This window comes from Heptranchias perlo, unplaced genomic scaffold, assembly GCF_035084215.1.
Source record: "Heptranchias perlo isolate sHepPer1 unplaced genomic scaffold, sHepPer1.hap1 HAP1_SCAFFOLD_178, whole genome shotgun sequence".
Lineage (NCBI taxonomy): Eukaryota > Metazoa > Chordata > Chondrichthyes > Hexanchiformes > Hexanchidae > Heptranchias > Heptranchias perlo.
This window is the reverse complement of record NW_027139055.1, coordinates 565,568-578,194: the sequence shown is the minus strand read 5'-3', so window position 1 is coordinate 578,194 and position 12,627 is coordinate 565,568. Positions and strand designations below refer to the sequence as shown.

General features: G+C 55.6%; 1 protein-coding gene across 1 annotated transcript in view; it reads right to left on the bottom strand.

Annotated features, from left to right (window-relative positions):
• Window positions 1–5,222: 5,222 nt before the first annotated feature.
• Window positions 5,223–12,627, bottom strand: part of mbd1a (methyl-CpG binding domain protein 1a) — a 57,754-nt gene continuing 50,349 nt past the window's right edge. The window contains exon 23 of the mRNA XM_067977786.1: window positions 5,223–6,813. Within this exon, the coding sequence (XP_067833887.1) occupies window positions 6,343–6,813 (471 nt within the window). The 3' untranslated portion in view covers window positions 5,223–6,342. The remainder of the gene's footprint in view (window positions 6,814–12,627) is intronic.

The window sequence follows — 12,627 nt, the reverse complement described above, 5'->3', positions numbered from 1 at the left end:
TCTCTATATATGAGTCGCAGGTATAAATACTGTATTTGGAAATCCAGTCAGCCGGTTTCTGCATGCCTTTGCCTTTGTAATAGCTTTATTTGGGTGTGAAATTATACCTTTGATCTTCCTTTGTCTCAGTTTAGACTTCAGAGCAGAGGTGATGTAACTGTCACCGCATACATAGAATGTACAGCACAGAAACAGGCCATTCGGCCCAACTGGTCTATCCCGGTGTTTAGTCTCCACGCGAGCCTCCTCCCTCCCTACTCCATCTCACCCTATCACCATATCCTTCTATTCCTTTCTCCCTCATGTGTTTATTGAGCTTCCCCTTAAATCCATCGATTCTATTCCCCTCGACCGCTCCCTGTGGGAGCGAGTTCCACATTCTCACCGCTCTCTGGGTAAAGGAGTTTCTCCTGAATTCCCGATTGGATTTATTAGTGACTGTCTTAATTGATAGCCCCCTAAGTTCTGGTCTCCCCCCACAAGTGGAATCATCTTCTCTATGTTTACCCTATCGAAACCCCTTTGTAATTTTAAAGACCTCTATCAGGTCACCCCTCAGCCTTCTCTTTTCTAGAGAAAAGAGTCCCAGCCTGTTCAGTCTTTCCCCGCTAGTTATAACCTCTCAGTTCTGCTATCGTCCTTGGACGTTCCACACTCAAGGTTCCCTGCAGTGACTCTCTGCTCCTCCGTCTGAATATCTGATTTCACATGTGAACGTCACATCGCAGGTGTTTGGTCAATGGGAGAGTACAGCCAGAACAGCATGTCCTGCATTCCGTTCTCCTCCTCCGTCTCTCCCTGCTCGCCGAGGCTGAGAGCTGCATTTTGGCGTCAATTCACACTCTTTACATCAGGCATTTGCGTCCGGGGCTATTCGGGCAGGGGGTGCAGTAGTTGTCCGGAAATTAGGCCACAAACAACGAGCGAGGTTGGCAATCAAACTTTTTTTTTTAAAAACAAAAAAAAAAATCTCTTGCTCTCTTGGAGCCCTCCACACCCGCCCTTTCTCCCTGCATCACCGCAGGTTAAGAGTCTGAGAGTTAACTAAAATCGTAGGAACAGGAGGCCATTCAGCCCCTCAGGCCTGTTCCGCCATTCATCCAGATCATGGCTGATCTGTACCTCAACTCTATTTACCCGCCTTTGCTCCATATACTCGATACCCTGACCGTACAAAAATCTGTCCATCTCAGTTTTGAAAGTTTTAACTCCCTCAACCTTCTGGGGCAGTGTTTTTCAGATTCCCACTCCCCTTTCTGTGAGGACGTACTTCCTGATTTCACCCCTGAACGGCCTAGCTCTAATTTTAAGGTTATACCCCCTGGACTCCCTCCACCAGAGGAAATAGTTTCTCTCTCTCCACCCGATCAAATCCCATTATCATTTTAAACACCTCGATCAGATCACCCCTTAATCTTCTACACTCGAGGGAATACAAGCCCGGTCTACGCAACCTGTCCTTGTAAACTAACTCTCTAAGCCCTCTGATATCATTCTGGTGAATCTGCGCTGCACCCCCTCCAAGGCCAATATATCCTTCCTGAGGTGCGGTGCCCGGAACTGAACGCAGATAGAGGTCTGACCAAGGCTCTGTACAACTGAAACATAACTTCCTCCCCTTTGTATTCCATTAGCCATTTTGATTGTGTGTGCTTGTTCCTGCTTTGTCTCTCAATAAACTCGACTCGTAGCCTGAGCCTTACCCGAGTCGGAGCATTGTTTGGTCAGGAGAAGCCACCTTCAGCCCCCGCCACTGATTCCTCCATCCCTCTGCCTGTCGCAGTTTGAGCCAGGCAGTTTGCGACCTCGCCGTCCTATTCGACTCCGAGTTGAGATTCCGGCCCTCCATAATCCTCTCCGTCGCCAAGACCGCCTACTTCCACCCCCGTCACATCGGCCGTCTCCGCCACTGCCTCACGCTCATCTGCTGCTGAAACCCTCAGCCAGGCTCTTCTCACCTCCGGATCCGACGATTCCAACCGTCTCCCGGCCGGCCTCCCATCCCCAAACATCCGTAAACTTCATCTCCTCCGAAACTCTGCTGTCCGTATCCTGGGAGGCCAGCGCGCTACTCACTGAGCCATGGTTGCCCCTTCATGTTGATCTTAAGGACTATTTGGACCAGCTCCCCCGTGTAGGAGGAGCTGAGCAGTGGTTTTGAGGAGGGGGTGGGGTGGGCAGGACGGGTTAGCAGCTGCACTTCACATGTCAACGTTCCTGAAATAATAAGACCTTCATCACTGACCTTCCCTCCATCATAGGTCAGAAGTGGGGCTGTTCGCTGATTGCAGTGCTCCACTCGCAACTCCTCAGATAACACTCAAGAAGCTCGACGTCATCCAGGACAAAGCAGTCCACTTGAACGGCAGCTCCTCCGCCGCCTTAAAACATTCATCCCCCTCCGCCACCGTGGCTGCAGTGTGTACTATCCACATTGATGCACTGCAGCAACTCGACAACACCTCCCAAAAACCCGCGAACTCCACCATCTAAAAAGGACGAGGGCAGCAGGCACGTGGGAACAACACCACCTGCATGTTCCCCTCCGAGCCACACACCATCCCGACTTGGAAATATATCGGCCGTTCCTTCATCGTCGCTGGGTCAAAATCCTGGAACTAACCGCACTGTGGGAGAACCTTCACCACACGGGATCGCAGCGGTTCAAGGCGGCGGCTCACCGCCACCTTCTCAAGGGGCAATTAGGGGTCGGGCGATAAATGCCGGCCTCGCCAGCGACGCCCGCATCCCGGGAATGAATGGGGAGAAAAAAAAAAAGACCACCTCAATAGACATCGAGACACAAAAGTTTTTATTAAAATAAAACATCGGCAAAATAAAAGCACAACAAAGTGAGAAGATGGGCATGAAAACTACACAATGTGAATCCTACCACGTTTTCTGATTAGGCTCCTTGGAATACAAAGTGAAACTTTCAGGGGGCAAGGTACATTACATTAAAGTACGAAGGGAGGGGGAAAAAAAACACAACCTATTTACATTGTACAGCCTACTTCCAAGTGTACATTCTATTTAAGTGTATATATATAATCTTATTTCTCTATAAAAAGCTCCATTTTCTCCTCATGCCCCTCTCTCCACCACCCCCACCCCCCACAATTAACAATTATTACCCCTCCCGTTGTGTGTGCGCCTCCACTGACTCGCCCCTCCCTCACCCAGAAGATCTCCCCCCCCCCCCTCCCCCGGGACACATTGCAGGGGGCAAATTCCCCACCACCCCCATTTCAGAATCACCTTGACCAGACTTTTTTTTTGGGGGGGGGGGGGGGGGGGGTGGAGGGGGCTGGCGGAGAGCGAGCAGATCACCACATACTTGATACCCTCAAGCTCCCCCCCGACACGGGCGCAGAGTTGGCAGGCGCTGTCCCGGCTGCCGGGCCAGAGTGAGAGGGGAGGAAATAAAAAATAAATCCCAAAATGGGCGGAAATGACCAAAGCACAAAGGGAAGGCTGATCGGAAGAGAGAGAGGGGGGGGGGGGGGTTTGGGTGGTGGGGGCAGGGTGGGAGCTCTGTGCCCAGGTTCGGTTCGACACCCCTTTGCATTTTATGAGACGACGGTACTAAATTCTACCCTACTTAATCTAGTGTCGCCTCTCCGGCCTCTTGCGCATCGCCCCCACTCCCTTCGCCCCACCACTGGCGCCCCCCCCTCCTCCCCCCATATCTAGGCCCCTAAGCTCTGGAATTCCGAGGCGGGGGTGGGTGGAGATCTCGCGGGTACAATCCTGCGCCCTCCATCCTGGCTTGGTGGGTCTCACTCTCTCCCCTCTCCGAGTCGGAAGGTTGAGGGTTCGAGCCCCCACTCCAGAGACTCGAGCCCCGTAATCCAGGCCCCGACACTCCCCCACCCCGGTGCCGGTAACTGAGGGAGCGCCGCACTGTCGGAGGGGCCGTCTTTCGGGATGAGACAAGGGACGCCTCCACGTCTGGCCCTCTCAGGTGGATGTAAGAGATCCCTCGGCCGCTATTGGAAGAAGAGCAAGGGTCGGGGGTGGGGGGGGGGTTCTCCCCGGTGCCGATATTTATCCCTCAAGCATCATCACTGAAAAAACAGATGATCTGGTCATTTATCACTTTGCTGTTTGTGGGATCTTGCTGTGCGCAAATTGTCTGCCGTGTTTCCTACATTACAACAGTGACTACACTTCAAAAAAAGTACTTCACTGGCCGTGAAGCGCTTTGGGCCGTCCTGAGGGGGTGAAAGGCTCTGTAGCAATTTCTTTTACCCCACTGCAAGGCTGCTCAATGCAACAACCCTCGATGACTTAACCCAACGCAGAGAGACGGGGGCTGCAACGATCCAAGTGTTAATAAAGTACCAGTCCGTTTACTCTTCTTGAGAAGGTTGATTGGGCGACAGCTACAATATCTTCCCCCGACTCTCGGCGGGGAGGGGAGGGACGCGCTGGGGAACTGATACCCCCTTCCTTGCTAGTCCACGGGTCGACCTCAGGTCAGGGAAGCCGGGAACGGGAGCCCTGTTCAGCCACTCTCGGCCATCTGACCGTTCCTGGCAGGGGGGGGGGGGGGGGGTTTAAAAAAAACCACACAAAGCTAATGATGCGAGTCGCGGTGAGATTTAAAAAACCCCACCGCTGCTACGGGGAGCGCCAGGAGCAGCCCACGATCGTACGCACCCGGACCGCAGGGGCCCTAGCGTGCTCACGGCCTCTCCCCGCGCCAGATCAGCCGGTTCCCACCTCCCCACCCCGAAACACGTGGTAGAACGTCACTATTCACTGGCCCTGGGGAGTGTGAGGTAGGGGATCAGTAAGAGTGTTTTGGGCGGGGGCGGGGGAGAACCTGATGTTGGAACGGTCCTTTATTAACCCTTAAACTGCAGCCGACAAGCAAATGTCAAACGCAAGAGATGACATATTCGATCTTTTGTTTTTTTTTAAAAAAGGTCTTTTTCTCTTTAAACAAAAATAAAGTAATTCTTGTCGCTGATTTGCCAGGCCCCCCACACACGAAAAAAAAGGTGCTCGGGAAGGTAACAAGTTAGCGTCACATAGACTTTAATAAACAGCACAGAGGGATAAAAAAACCCAGAACAGAACACTCTTACTTTATCCTCACAATCCCTCCCTCAACCACAAGAAAGCATGAGGCAGCGGGGGGAGGGGGGAACGGGGAGTGACGAGGCGGCGGGGAGCAGGAACGGGGAGTGACGAGGCAGCAGTGGGGGGGGGGGGGGGGGGGGGAACGGGGAGTGACGAGGCGGCGGGGGGAGGGTGGATCGGGGAGTGACGAGGCGGCGGGGGGAGGGTGGATCGGGGAGTGACGAGGCGGCGGGGGGAGGGTGGATCGGGGAGTGACGAGGCGGCGGGGGGAGGGGGAACGGGGAGTGACGAGGCGGCGGGGGGAGGGGGAACGGGGAGTGACGAGGCGGCGGGGGGAGGGGGAACGGGGAGTGACGAGGCGGCGGGGGGAGGGGGAACGGGGAGTGACGAGGCGGCGGGGGGAGGGGAACGGGGAGTGACGAGGCGGCGGGGGGAGGGGGAACGGGGAGTGACGAGGCGGCGGGGGGAGGGGGAACGGGGAGTGACGAGGCGGCGGGGGGAGGGGGAACGGGGAGTGACGAGGCGGCGGGGGGAGGGGGAACGGGGAGTGACGAGGCGGCGGGGAGGGGGAACGGGGAGTGATGAGGCGGCGGGGAGGGGGAACGGGGAGTGACGAGGCGGCGGGGAGGGGGAACGGGGAGTGACGAGGCGGCGGGGAGGGGGAACGGGGAGTGACGAGGCGGCGGGGAGGGGGAACGGGGAGTGACGAGGCGGCGGGGAGGGGGAACGGGGAGTGACGAGGCGGCGGGGAGGGGGAACGGGGAGTGACGAGGCGGCGGGGAGGGGGAACGGGGAGTGACGAGGCGGCGGGGAGGGGGAACGGGGAGTGACGAGACGGCGGGGAGGGGGAACGGGGAGTGACGAGACGGCGGGGGGAGGGGGCAGCAGTTACCCTATGTCACATTCGCCCCGTTTCTAACCCCCCCTCCCTCACCACCCCCAAGGACCTTTACCGTTTTTGCGAGCAAGGCCAGATCCAGTGATCTAGTTTTAGAAGCCAATGGTCCTCCTCTTGGATCCGGTCCAGTGTCGATCCTGGGGGGTGGGAAGGAAAAAGAGAGAGGGGGCAGGAGAAGGGGAGGCGGGGGGGAGGAGAAAGAGAGGCTGGCGGACTTCAGGCGCTGTGTGATCCAGTAATCCAGTGTTTTAATCGTTTACATCCCCCCCACCCCAACTGACGAGCGAGAACCAACCATTATTTAGTGTCGTGTGCGAGTCCGTTGGAAGGTCGGAGTCCGAAGGTCGGCGGGCGGCTCACAGGGTCACGGCGCACTGAAAGCAGCGGTCCCGCACCACCAGGACCTCGCAGTAGGAGGAGCGCTCGCGGGGGAGCAGGGCTGCCACCACCGCCGGCGGGGGCTTGCAGTTGCGGAGCTGGGGGTAGCCGGCGCAGACTCGGTAGGTCTCCAGGTCGCCGATCAGGTCCACCACATCGTCCACGGTGGTCAGCTGGGCCGGGTGGCTGCGGTAGAGCCGGTGGCCCAGGGGAACGGGCAGGCCCCTCACCAGCACGTGGAAGAAGAAGCCGGGGCGGATCTGGACCACGGCGTCGGACACCGGAGACTTGCGGGAGAGCTGGATCAGCTGGACGTCGGGCCCCAGGGACGAGCACACCACCCAGGAGGCTGGCAGAGGCATCACCATCAGGTCCTGCATGAAGTTACGGAGGTGAGGCTCCAGCGTCATCATCATGTAGGGCGATCCCAGGCTGAAGATCTGCGTGATCTATGGGGGGGGGGAGGTGGAGAGGAGGAAGGAAAAAACCCAGGTCAGTCGGCTGGAAGATTACCTGCAGTGACTCTCCGAGTCCGGTACAATGAGTCAGACCTGTCATAGGGACAGGAGGAGGTCGTTCAGTCCCCTCGAGTCTGTTCCACAGGGACAGGAGGAGTCTGTTCAGTCCCCTCGAGTCTGTTCCACAGGGACAGGAGGAGGCCGTTCAGTCCCCTCGAGTCTGTTACACAGGGACAGGAGGAGTCTGTTCAGTCCCCTCGAGTCTGTTCCACAGGGACAGGAGGAGTCTGTTCAGTCCCCTCGAGTCTGTTCCACAGGGACAGGAGGAGTCTGTTCAGTCCCCTCGAGTCTGTTCCACAGGGACAGGAGGAGTCTGTTCAGTCCCCTCGAGCCTGTTGCACAGGGACAGGAGGAGTCTGTTCAGTCCCCTCGAGCCTGTTACACAGGGACAGGAGGAGTCTGTTCAGTCCCCTCGAGTCTGTTCCACAGGGACAGGAGGAGTCTGTTCAGTCCCCTCGAGCCTGTTACACAGGGACAGGAGGAGTCTGTTCAGTCCCCTCGAGTCTGTTACACAGGGACAGGAGGAGTCTGTTCAGTCTCCTCGAGTCTGTTCCACAGGGACAGGAGGAGTCTGTTCAGTCCCCTCGAGTCTGTTACACAGGGACAGGAGGAGTCTGTTCAGTCTCCTCGAGTCTGTTCCACAGGGACAGGAGGAGTCTGTTCAGTCCCCTCGAGTCTGTTCCACAGGGACAGGAGGAGTCTGTTCAGTCCCCTCGAGTCTGTTCCACAGGGACAGGAGGAGTCTGTTCAGTCCCCTCGAGCCTGTTACACAGGGACAGGAGGAGTCTGTTCAGTCCCCTCGAGTCTGTTCCACAGGGACAGGAGGAGTCTGTTCAGTCCCCTCGAGCCTGTTGCACAGGGACAGGAGGAGTCTGTTCAGTCCCCTCGAGCCTGTTACACAGGGACAGGAGGAGGCCATTCAGTCCCCTCGAGCCTGTTACACAGGGACAGGAGGAGTCTGTTCAGTCCCCTCGAGCCTGTTGCACAGGGACAGGAGGAGTCTGTTCAGTCCCCTCGAGCCTGTTGCACAGGGACAGGAGGAGTCTGTTCAGTCCCCTCGAGTCTGTTCCACAGGGACAGGAGGAGGCCGTTCAGTCCCCTCGAGTCTGTTCCACAGGGACAGGAGGAGGCCGTTCAGTCCCCTCAAGCCTGTTCCACAGGGACAGGAGGAGTCTGTTCAGTCCCCTCGAGCCTGTTACACAGGGACAGGAGGAGTCTGTTCAGTCCCCTCGAGTCTGTTACACAGGGACAGGAGGAGTCTGTTCAGTCCCCTCGAGCCTGTTACACAGGGACAGGAGGAGTCTGTTCAGTCCCCTCGAGCCTGTTGCACAGGGACAGGAGGAGTCTGTTCAGTCCCCTCGAGTCTGTTCCACAGGGACAGGAGGAGGCCGTTCAGTCCCCTCGAGCCTGTTACACAGGGACAGGAGGAGGCCGTTCAGTCCCCTCGAGCCTGTTACACAGGGACAGGAGGAGTCTGTTCAGTCCCCTCGAGCCTGTTACACAGGGACAGGAGGAGGCCGTTCAGTCCCCTCGAGCCTGTTCCACAGGGACAGGAGGAGGCCGTTCAGTCCCCTCGAGCCTGTTACACAGGGACAGGAGGAGTCTGTTCAGTCCCCTCGAGCCTGTTACACAGGGACAGGAGGAGTCTGTTCAGTCCCCTCGAGTCTGTTACACAGGGACAGGAGGAGGCCGTTCAGTCCCCTCAAGCCTATTCCGCCATTCAATCAGATCATGGCTGATCTGTATCTTAACTCCATCTTACCCGCCTTGATTCCGTAACCCTTAATCCCCTTACCCAACAAAAATCTACCAATCTCAATCTTGAAATTTTCAACTGACCCCCAGCCTCAACGGCCTTTTTGTGGGGGAGAGAGTTCCAGATTTCCACTCCCCTTTGTGTGAGGAAGTGCTTCCTGACATCACCCCGAAACGGCCTGGCTCTAATTTTAAGGTTCTGCCCCCTTGTTCTGGACTCCCCCCACCAGAGGAAATAGTTTCTCTCCATCGACCCTATCAAATCCTTTAATCATCTTAAACCCCTCGATTAGATCACCCTTTAATCTGTGAGCAAGAGTGCGTGAGACTAAATGAGGCCGTATGTGTGCGAGAGACAGAGTGTGTGTGTGTGACTGTATGAGTGAGAGTCAAAGCGTGTGACTGTATGTATGTGCAAGTGTGAGTGACTGAGTGCGTGTGAATATGTGAGTGCGAGTGACTATGTGTGAGTGTGACTACGTGTGTGCGAGACAGAGCATGTGAGAGACTATATGTGTGCAACTATATGTGTGTGCGAGAGTGTGTTTGCCACTAAGATTGAGACCATCCGTTCAGCTGCCTCTGCTGATTCCCTCCCTTCCCCATGCCCACCAAGCCAAACCTCCCCCAAGGTTCCCTCCTGCTCTAGCCCTGAACTCGCATCTTTCTCTAGTTTCTCTCCTACCTCCCCTCATGCCCTCTCCGAGCTCATCTTGACCATGAGACCCACCTCCTGCTCCCGCGACCCTATTCCCACTAAACTGCTGACCACCCAACTTCCCTTCCTGACCCCCATGTGAGCTGATATTGTTAATGGTTCCCTCTCCTCAGGTACTGTCCCTTCCCTTTCAAATCTGCCATCATCACCCCCCTCCTCAAAACACCCACCTTTGACCCCTCTGTCCTTGCAAACTACCGCCCCATCTCCACCCTCCCTTTCCTCTCCGAAGTCCTTGAACGTGTCGTCACCTCCCAAATCCACGCCTATCTTTACCCCAACTCCATGTTTGAATCTCTCCAATCAGGTTTCCGCCCCTGCCACAGTGCTGAAATGGCCCTTATCAAAGTCACCAATGACATCCTAAGTGACGGTGACCATGGTGAACTCTCCCACCTCATCCTTCGCGACCTGTCTGCAGCCTTTGACATGGTCGACCACACCATCCTCCTCCAACCCCTCTCCTCCGTCCTCCAGCTGGGTGGGACTGCCCTCGCCTCGTTCCATTCTTATCCCTCCAGTCGGAGCCAGAGAATCTCCTGCAATGGCTTCTCTTCCCCCTCCCGCACCGTTACCTCTGGAGTCCCCCGAGGATCTATCCTTGGCCCCCTCCTATTTCTCATCTACATGCTGCCCCTGGGTGACATCGTCCGAAAACACGTCCGATTCCACATGTACGCTGACGACACCCAGCTCTACCTCACCACCGCCTCCCTCGACCCCTCCACTCTCTCTCATTTCTCACACTGCTTGTCCGACGTCCAGTACTGGACGAGCAAAAATTTCCTCCAACTAAATATTGGGAAGACCGAGGCCATTGTCGCCGTTCCCCGCCCCAAACTCCGTTCCCTCGCCACCGACTCCATCCCTCTCCCTGACCACTGTCTGAGGCTGAACCAGACCGTTCCCAACCTCAGAGTCTTATCTGACCCTGAGATGAGCTTTCGACCACACATCCGCTCCATCACCAAGACCGCCTACTTCCACTTCCGTAAGATTGCCCGTCCCTGCCCCTGCCTCAGCTCATCTGTTGCTGAAACCCTCATCGGTGCTGATGTTACCTCCTGGCTGGCCTCCCATCCTCCATAAACTTGAGCTCATCCAAAACTGCTGCCCGTAACCTAACTCCCACCAAGACCCGTCACCCTTGTGCTCGCTGATCTACACTGGCTCCTGGTTCCAGCAATGCCTCGATTTTAAAATTCTCATCCTTGTTTTCAAATCCCTCCATGGCCCTCGCCCCCTCCCTCCCTATCTCTGCAACCTCTGCCAGCGTGAGAATCAAACGGGGGTGATTTTAAAATACTCCGCCCTGCGGGAAACTGACAGGAATCAATCGCTCGCCCGTTTTACAGTGGAAAGTAAACTTCGGTGGGAAGTAAAATGGGCAAATTAGGTCAGAATTATTCCTGAAGAGCGCGAGACAGAGAGCATGGTCGTGAATTAGACTGTGCAAGCGTTGGAGTGTGTGAGAGAGAGAGAGAGAATGTAAATGGGAGTATATCTTCACTCTTTTCTCATACCCAATCGTATCGGATATCACACTCTCTCTCTCCCTGCACTGGGCCAGGCTGGCTGGTCTAGTCAATCATTAACAGGCCCCTGGAGCGTTGCGTCCCAGCCTGGGTCGTGTATTGGGTTACAACTCCAAACCTCCATCACACTCGTAGCATCCTGGACCAGCCCGATCCCCTGATCGTATCAGAGGAAGCTGCTCGGGGCAGCGAACGACTGCAGACATATCGAACCAACACGTCAGGATTGTCAAGCTCTGCACAACCACGGTGTTACTGACTGTATCTCTACTGATGTTAATCCCTCTCTCTCACACCGTCATTCAGTAACCCCTCTCCCTCCAGCGCCCTGTGTTACTGACTGTATCTCTACTGATGTTAATCCCTCTCCCTCACACTGTCATTCAGTAACCCCTCTCCCCCAGCGCCCTGTGTTACTGACTGTATCTCTACTGATGTTAATCCCTCTCCCTCACACTGTCACTCAGTAACCCCTCTCCCCCCAGCGCCCTGTGTTACTGACTGTATCTCTACTGATGTTAATCCCTCTCCCTCACACTGTCACACAGTAACCCCTCTCCCCCCAGCGCCCTGTGTTACTGACTGTATCTCTACTGATGTTAATCCCTCTCCCTCACACTGTCACTCAGTAACCCCTCTCCCCCCAGCACCCTGTGTTACTGACTGTATCTCTACTGATGTTAATCCCTCTCCCTCACACTGTCACTCAGTAACCCCTCTCCTCCCAGCGCCCTGTGTTACTGACTGTATCTCTACTGATGTTAATCCCTCTCTCTCACACTGTCACTCAGTAAACCCTCCCAGCATATGACTTGTGATGAAATGCACACGGAATAATTTATGCCAAACCAAAAAAAAAGTGCTCAAGGGAAAATGCGGTTAATCCTTCATAACACTGATCTTTGAAGACGAGAACACTCGTTCGAAGACTCCCTGAAGGCAAACGTTGGCTCATAACTTGCCTTTCAGGTGTGAAGCACAATAAATGATCTTAAAATCAACGTGGTTTCGAAGTGTTAAACACTTGGATTGCGCTGCCGCCACAGGAGCAGAGCGAACCCACCGGGAGGGGTGATTTTGTGCTCCCGGCTGCAAAGCCAAGCTCTCTGTTAAGCTCGGTCCCTGGCTGGGATCACGGAATCGCCCCACTGATACAACGCAGTGGTCACAGGGGCAGGAAATCCTTCGCACCGCCTGTAATGTCAGAGCCGCTTCAGTTTGGTGCTTCCGGGGAGGGGGTTGCAGTGAAGACAGGCGGCCACTGGCTGAGAGCGCACGCAGGTAACCTGGTCCTGGGTTGTAGCTACAGGTTGCTTTTTAACCAAGTGCAGCAGAACTTCCTGAAAGCCCCCTCCTTTCTCCACACATGGCTTCCAGTACCCTGCCCAAAGGGCCAATCACGTTCGGCGGGAGGGCGCGAGCGAGGGGGCGGGAGGGCAAGAGAGACGCACAAACGGGGGAGAGAGATAGACGGACAGATATAGAGATAGACGGACAGACAGAGACAGAGAAAAAAGAATAAAGGAAAAGAGACAGACAGTGATTCATAGAGAGAATGATGGAGATAGAGAAGCATATGGAGAGGTAGCAAGAGTGTAGAGAGACATAGTAACAAAGACAGTGACACAGACAGACAGCAAGACAGACAGACACACACACACACAACGAGGGCTATTAAACCATGGAGGGCACCACAGCCAAGCCCGATCCTATCCTCGGCCCACCTGGGAATGTCAA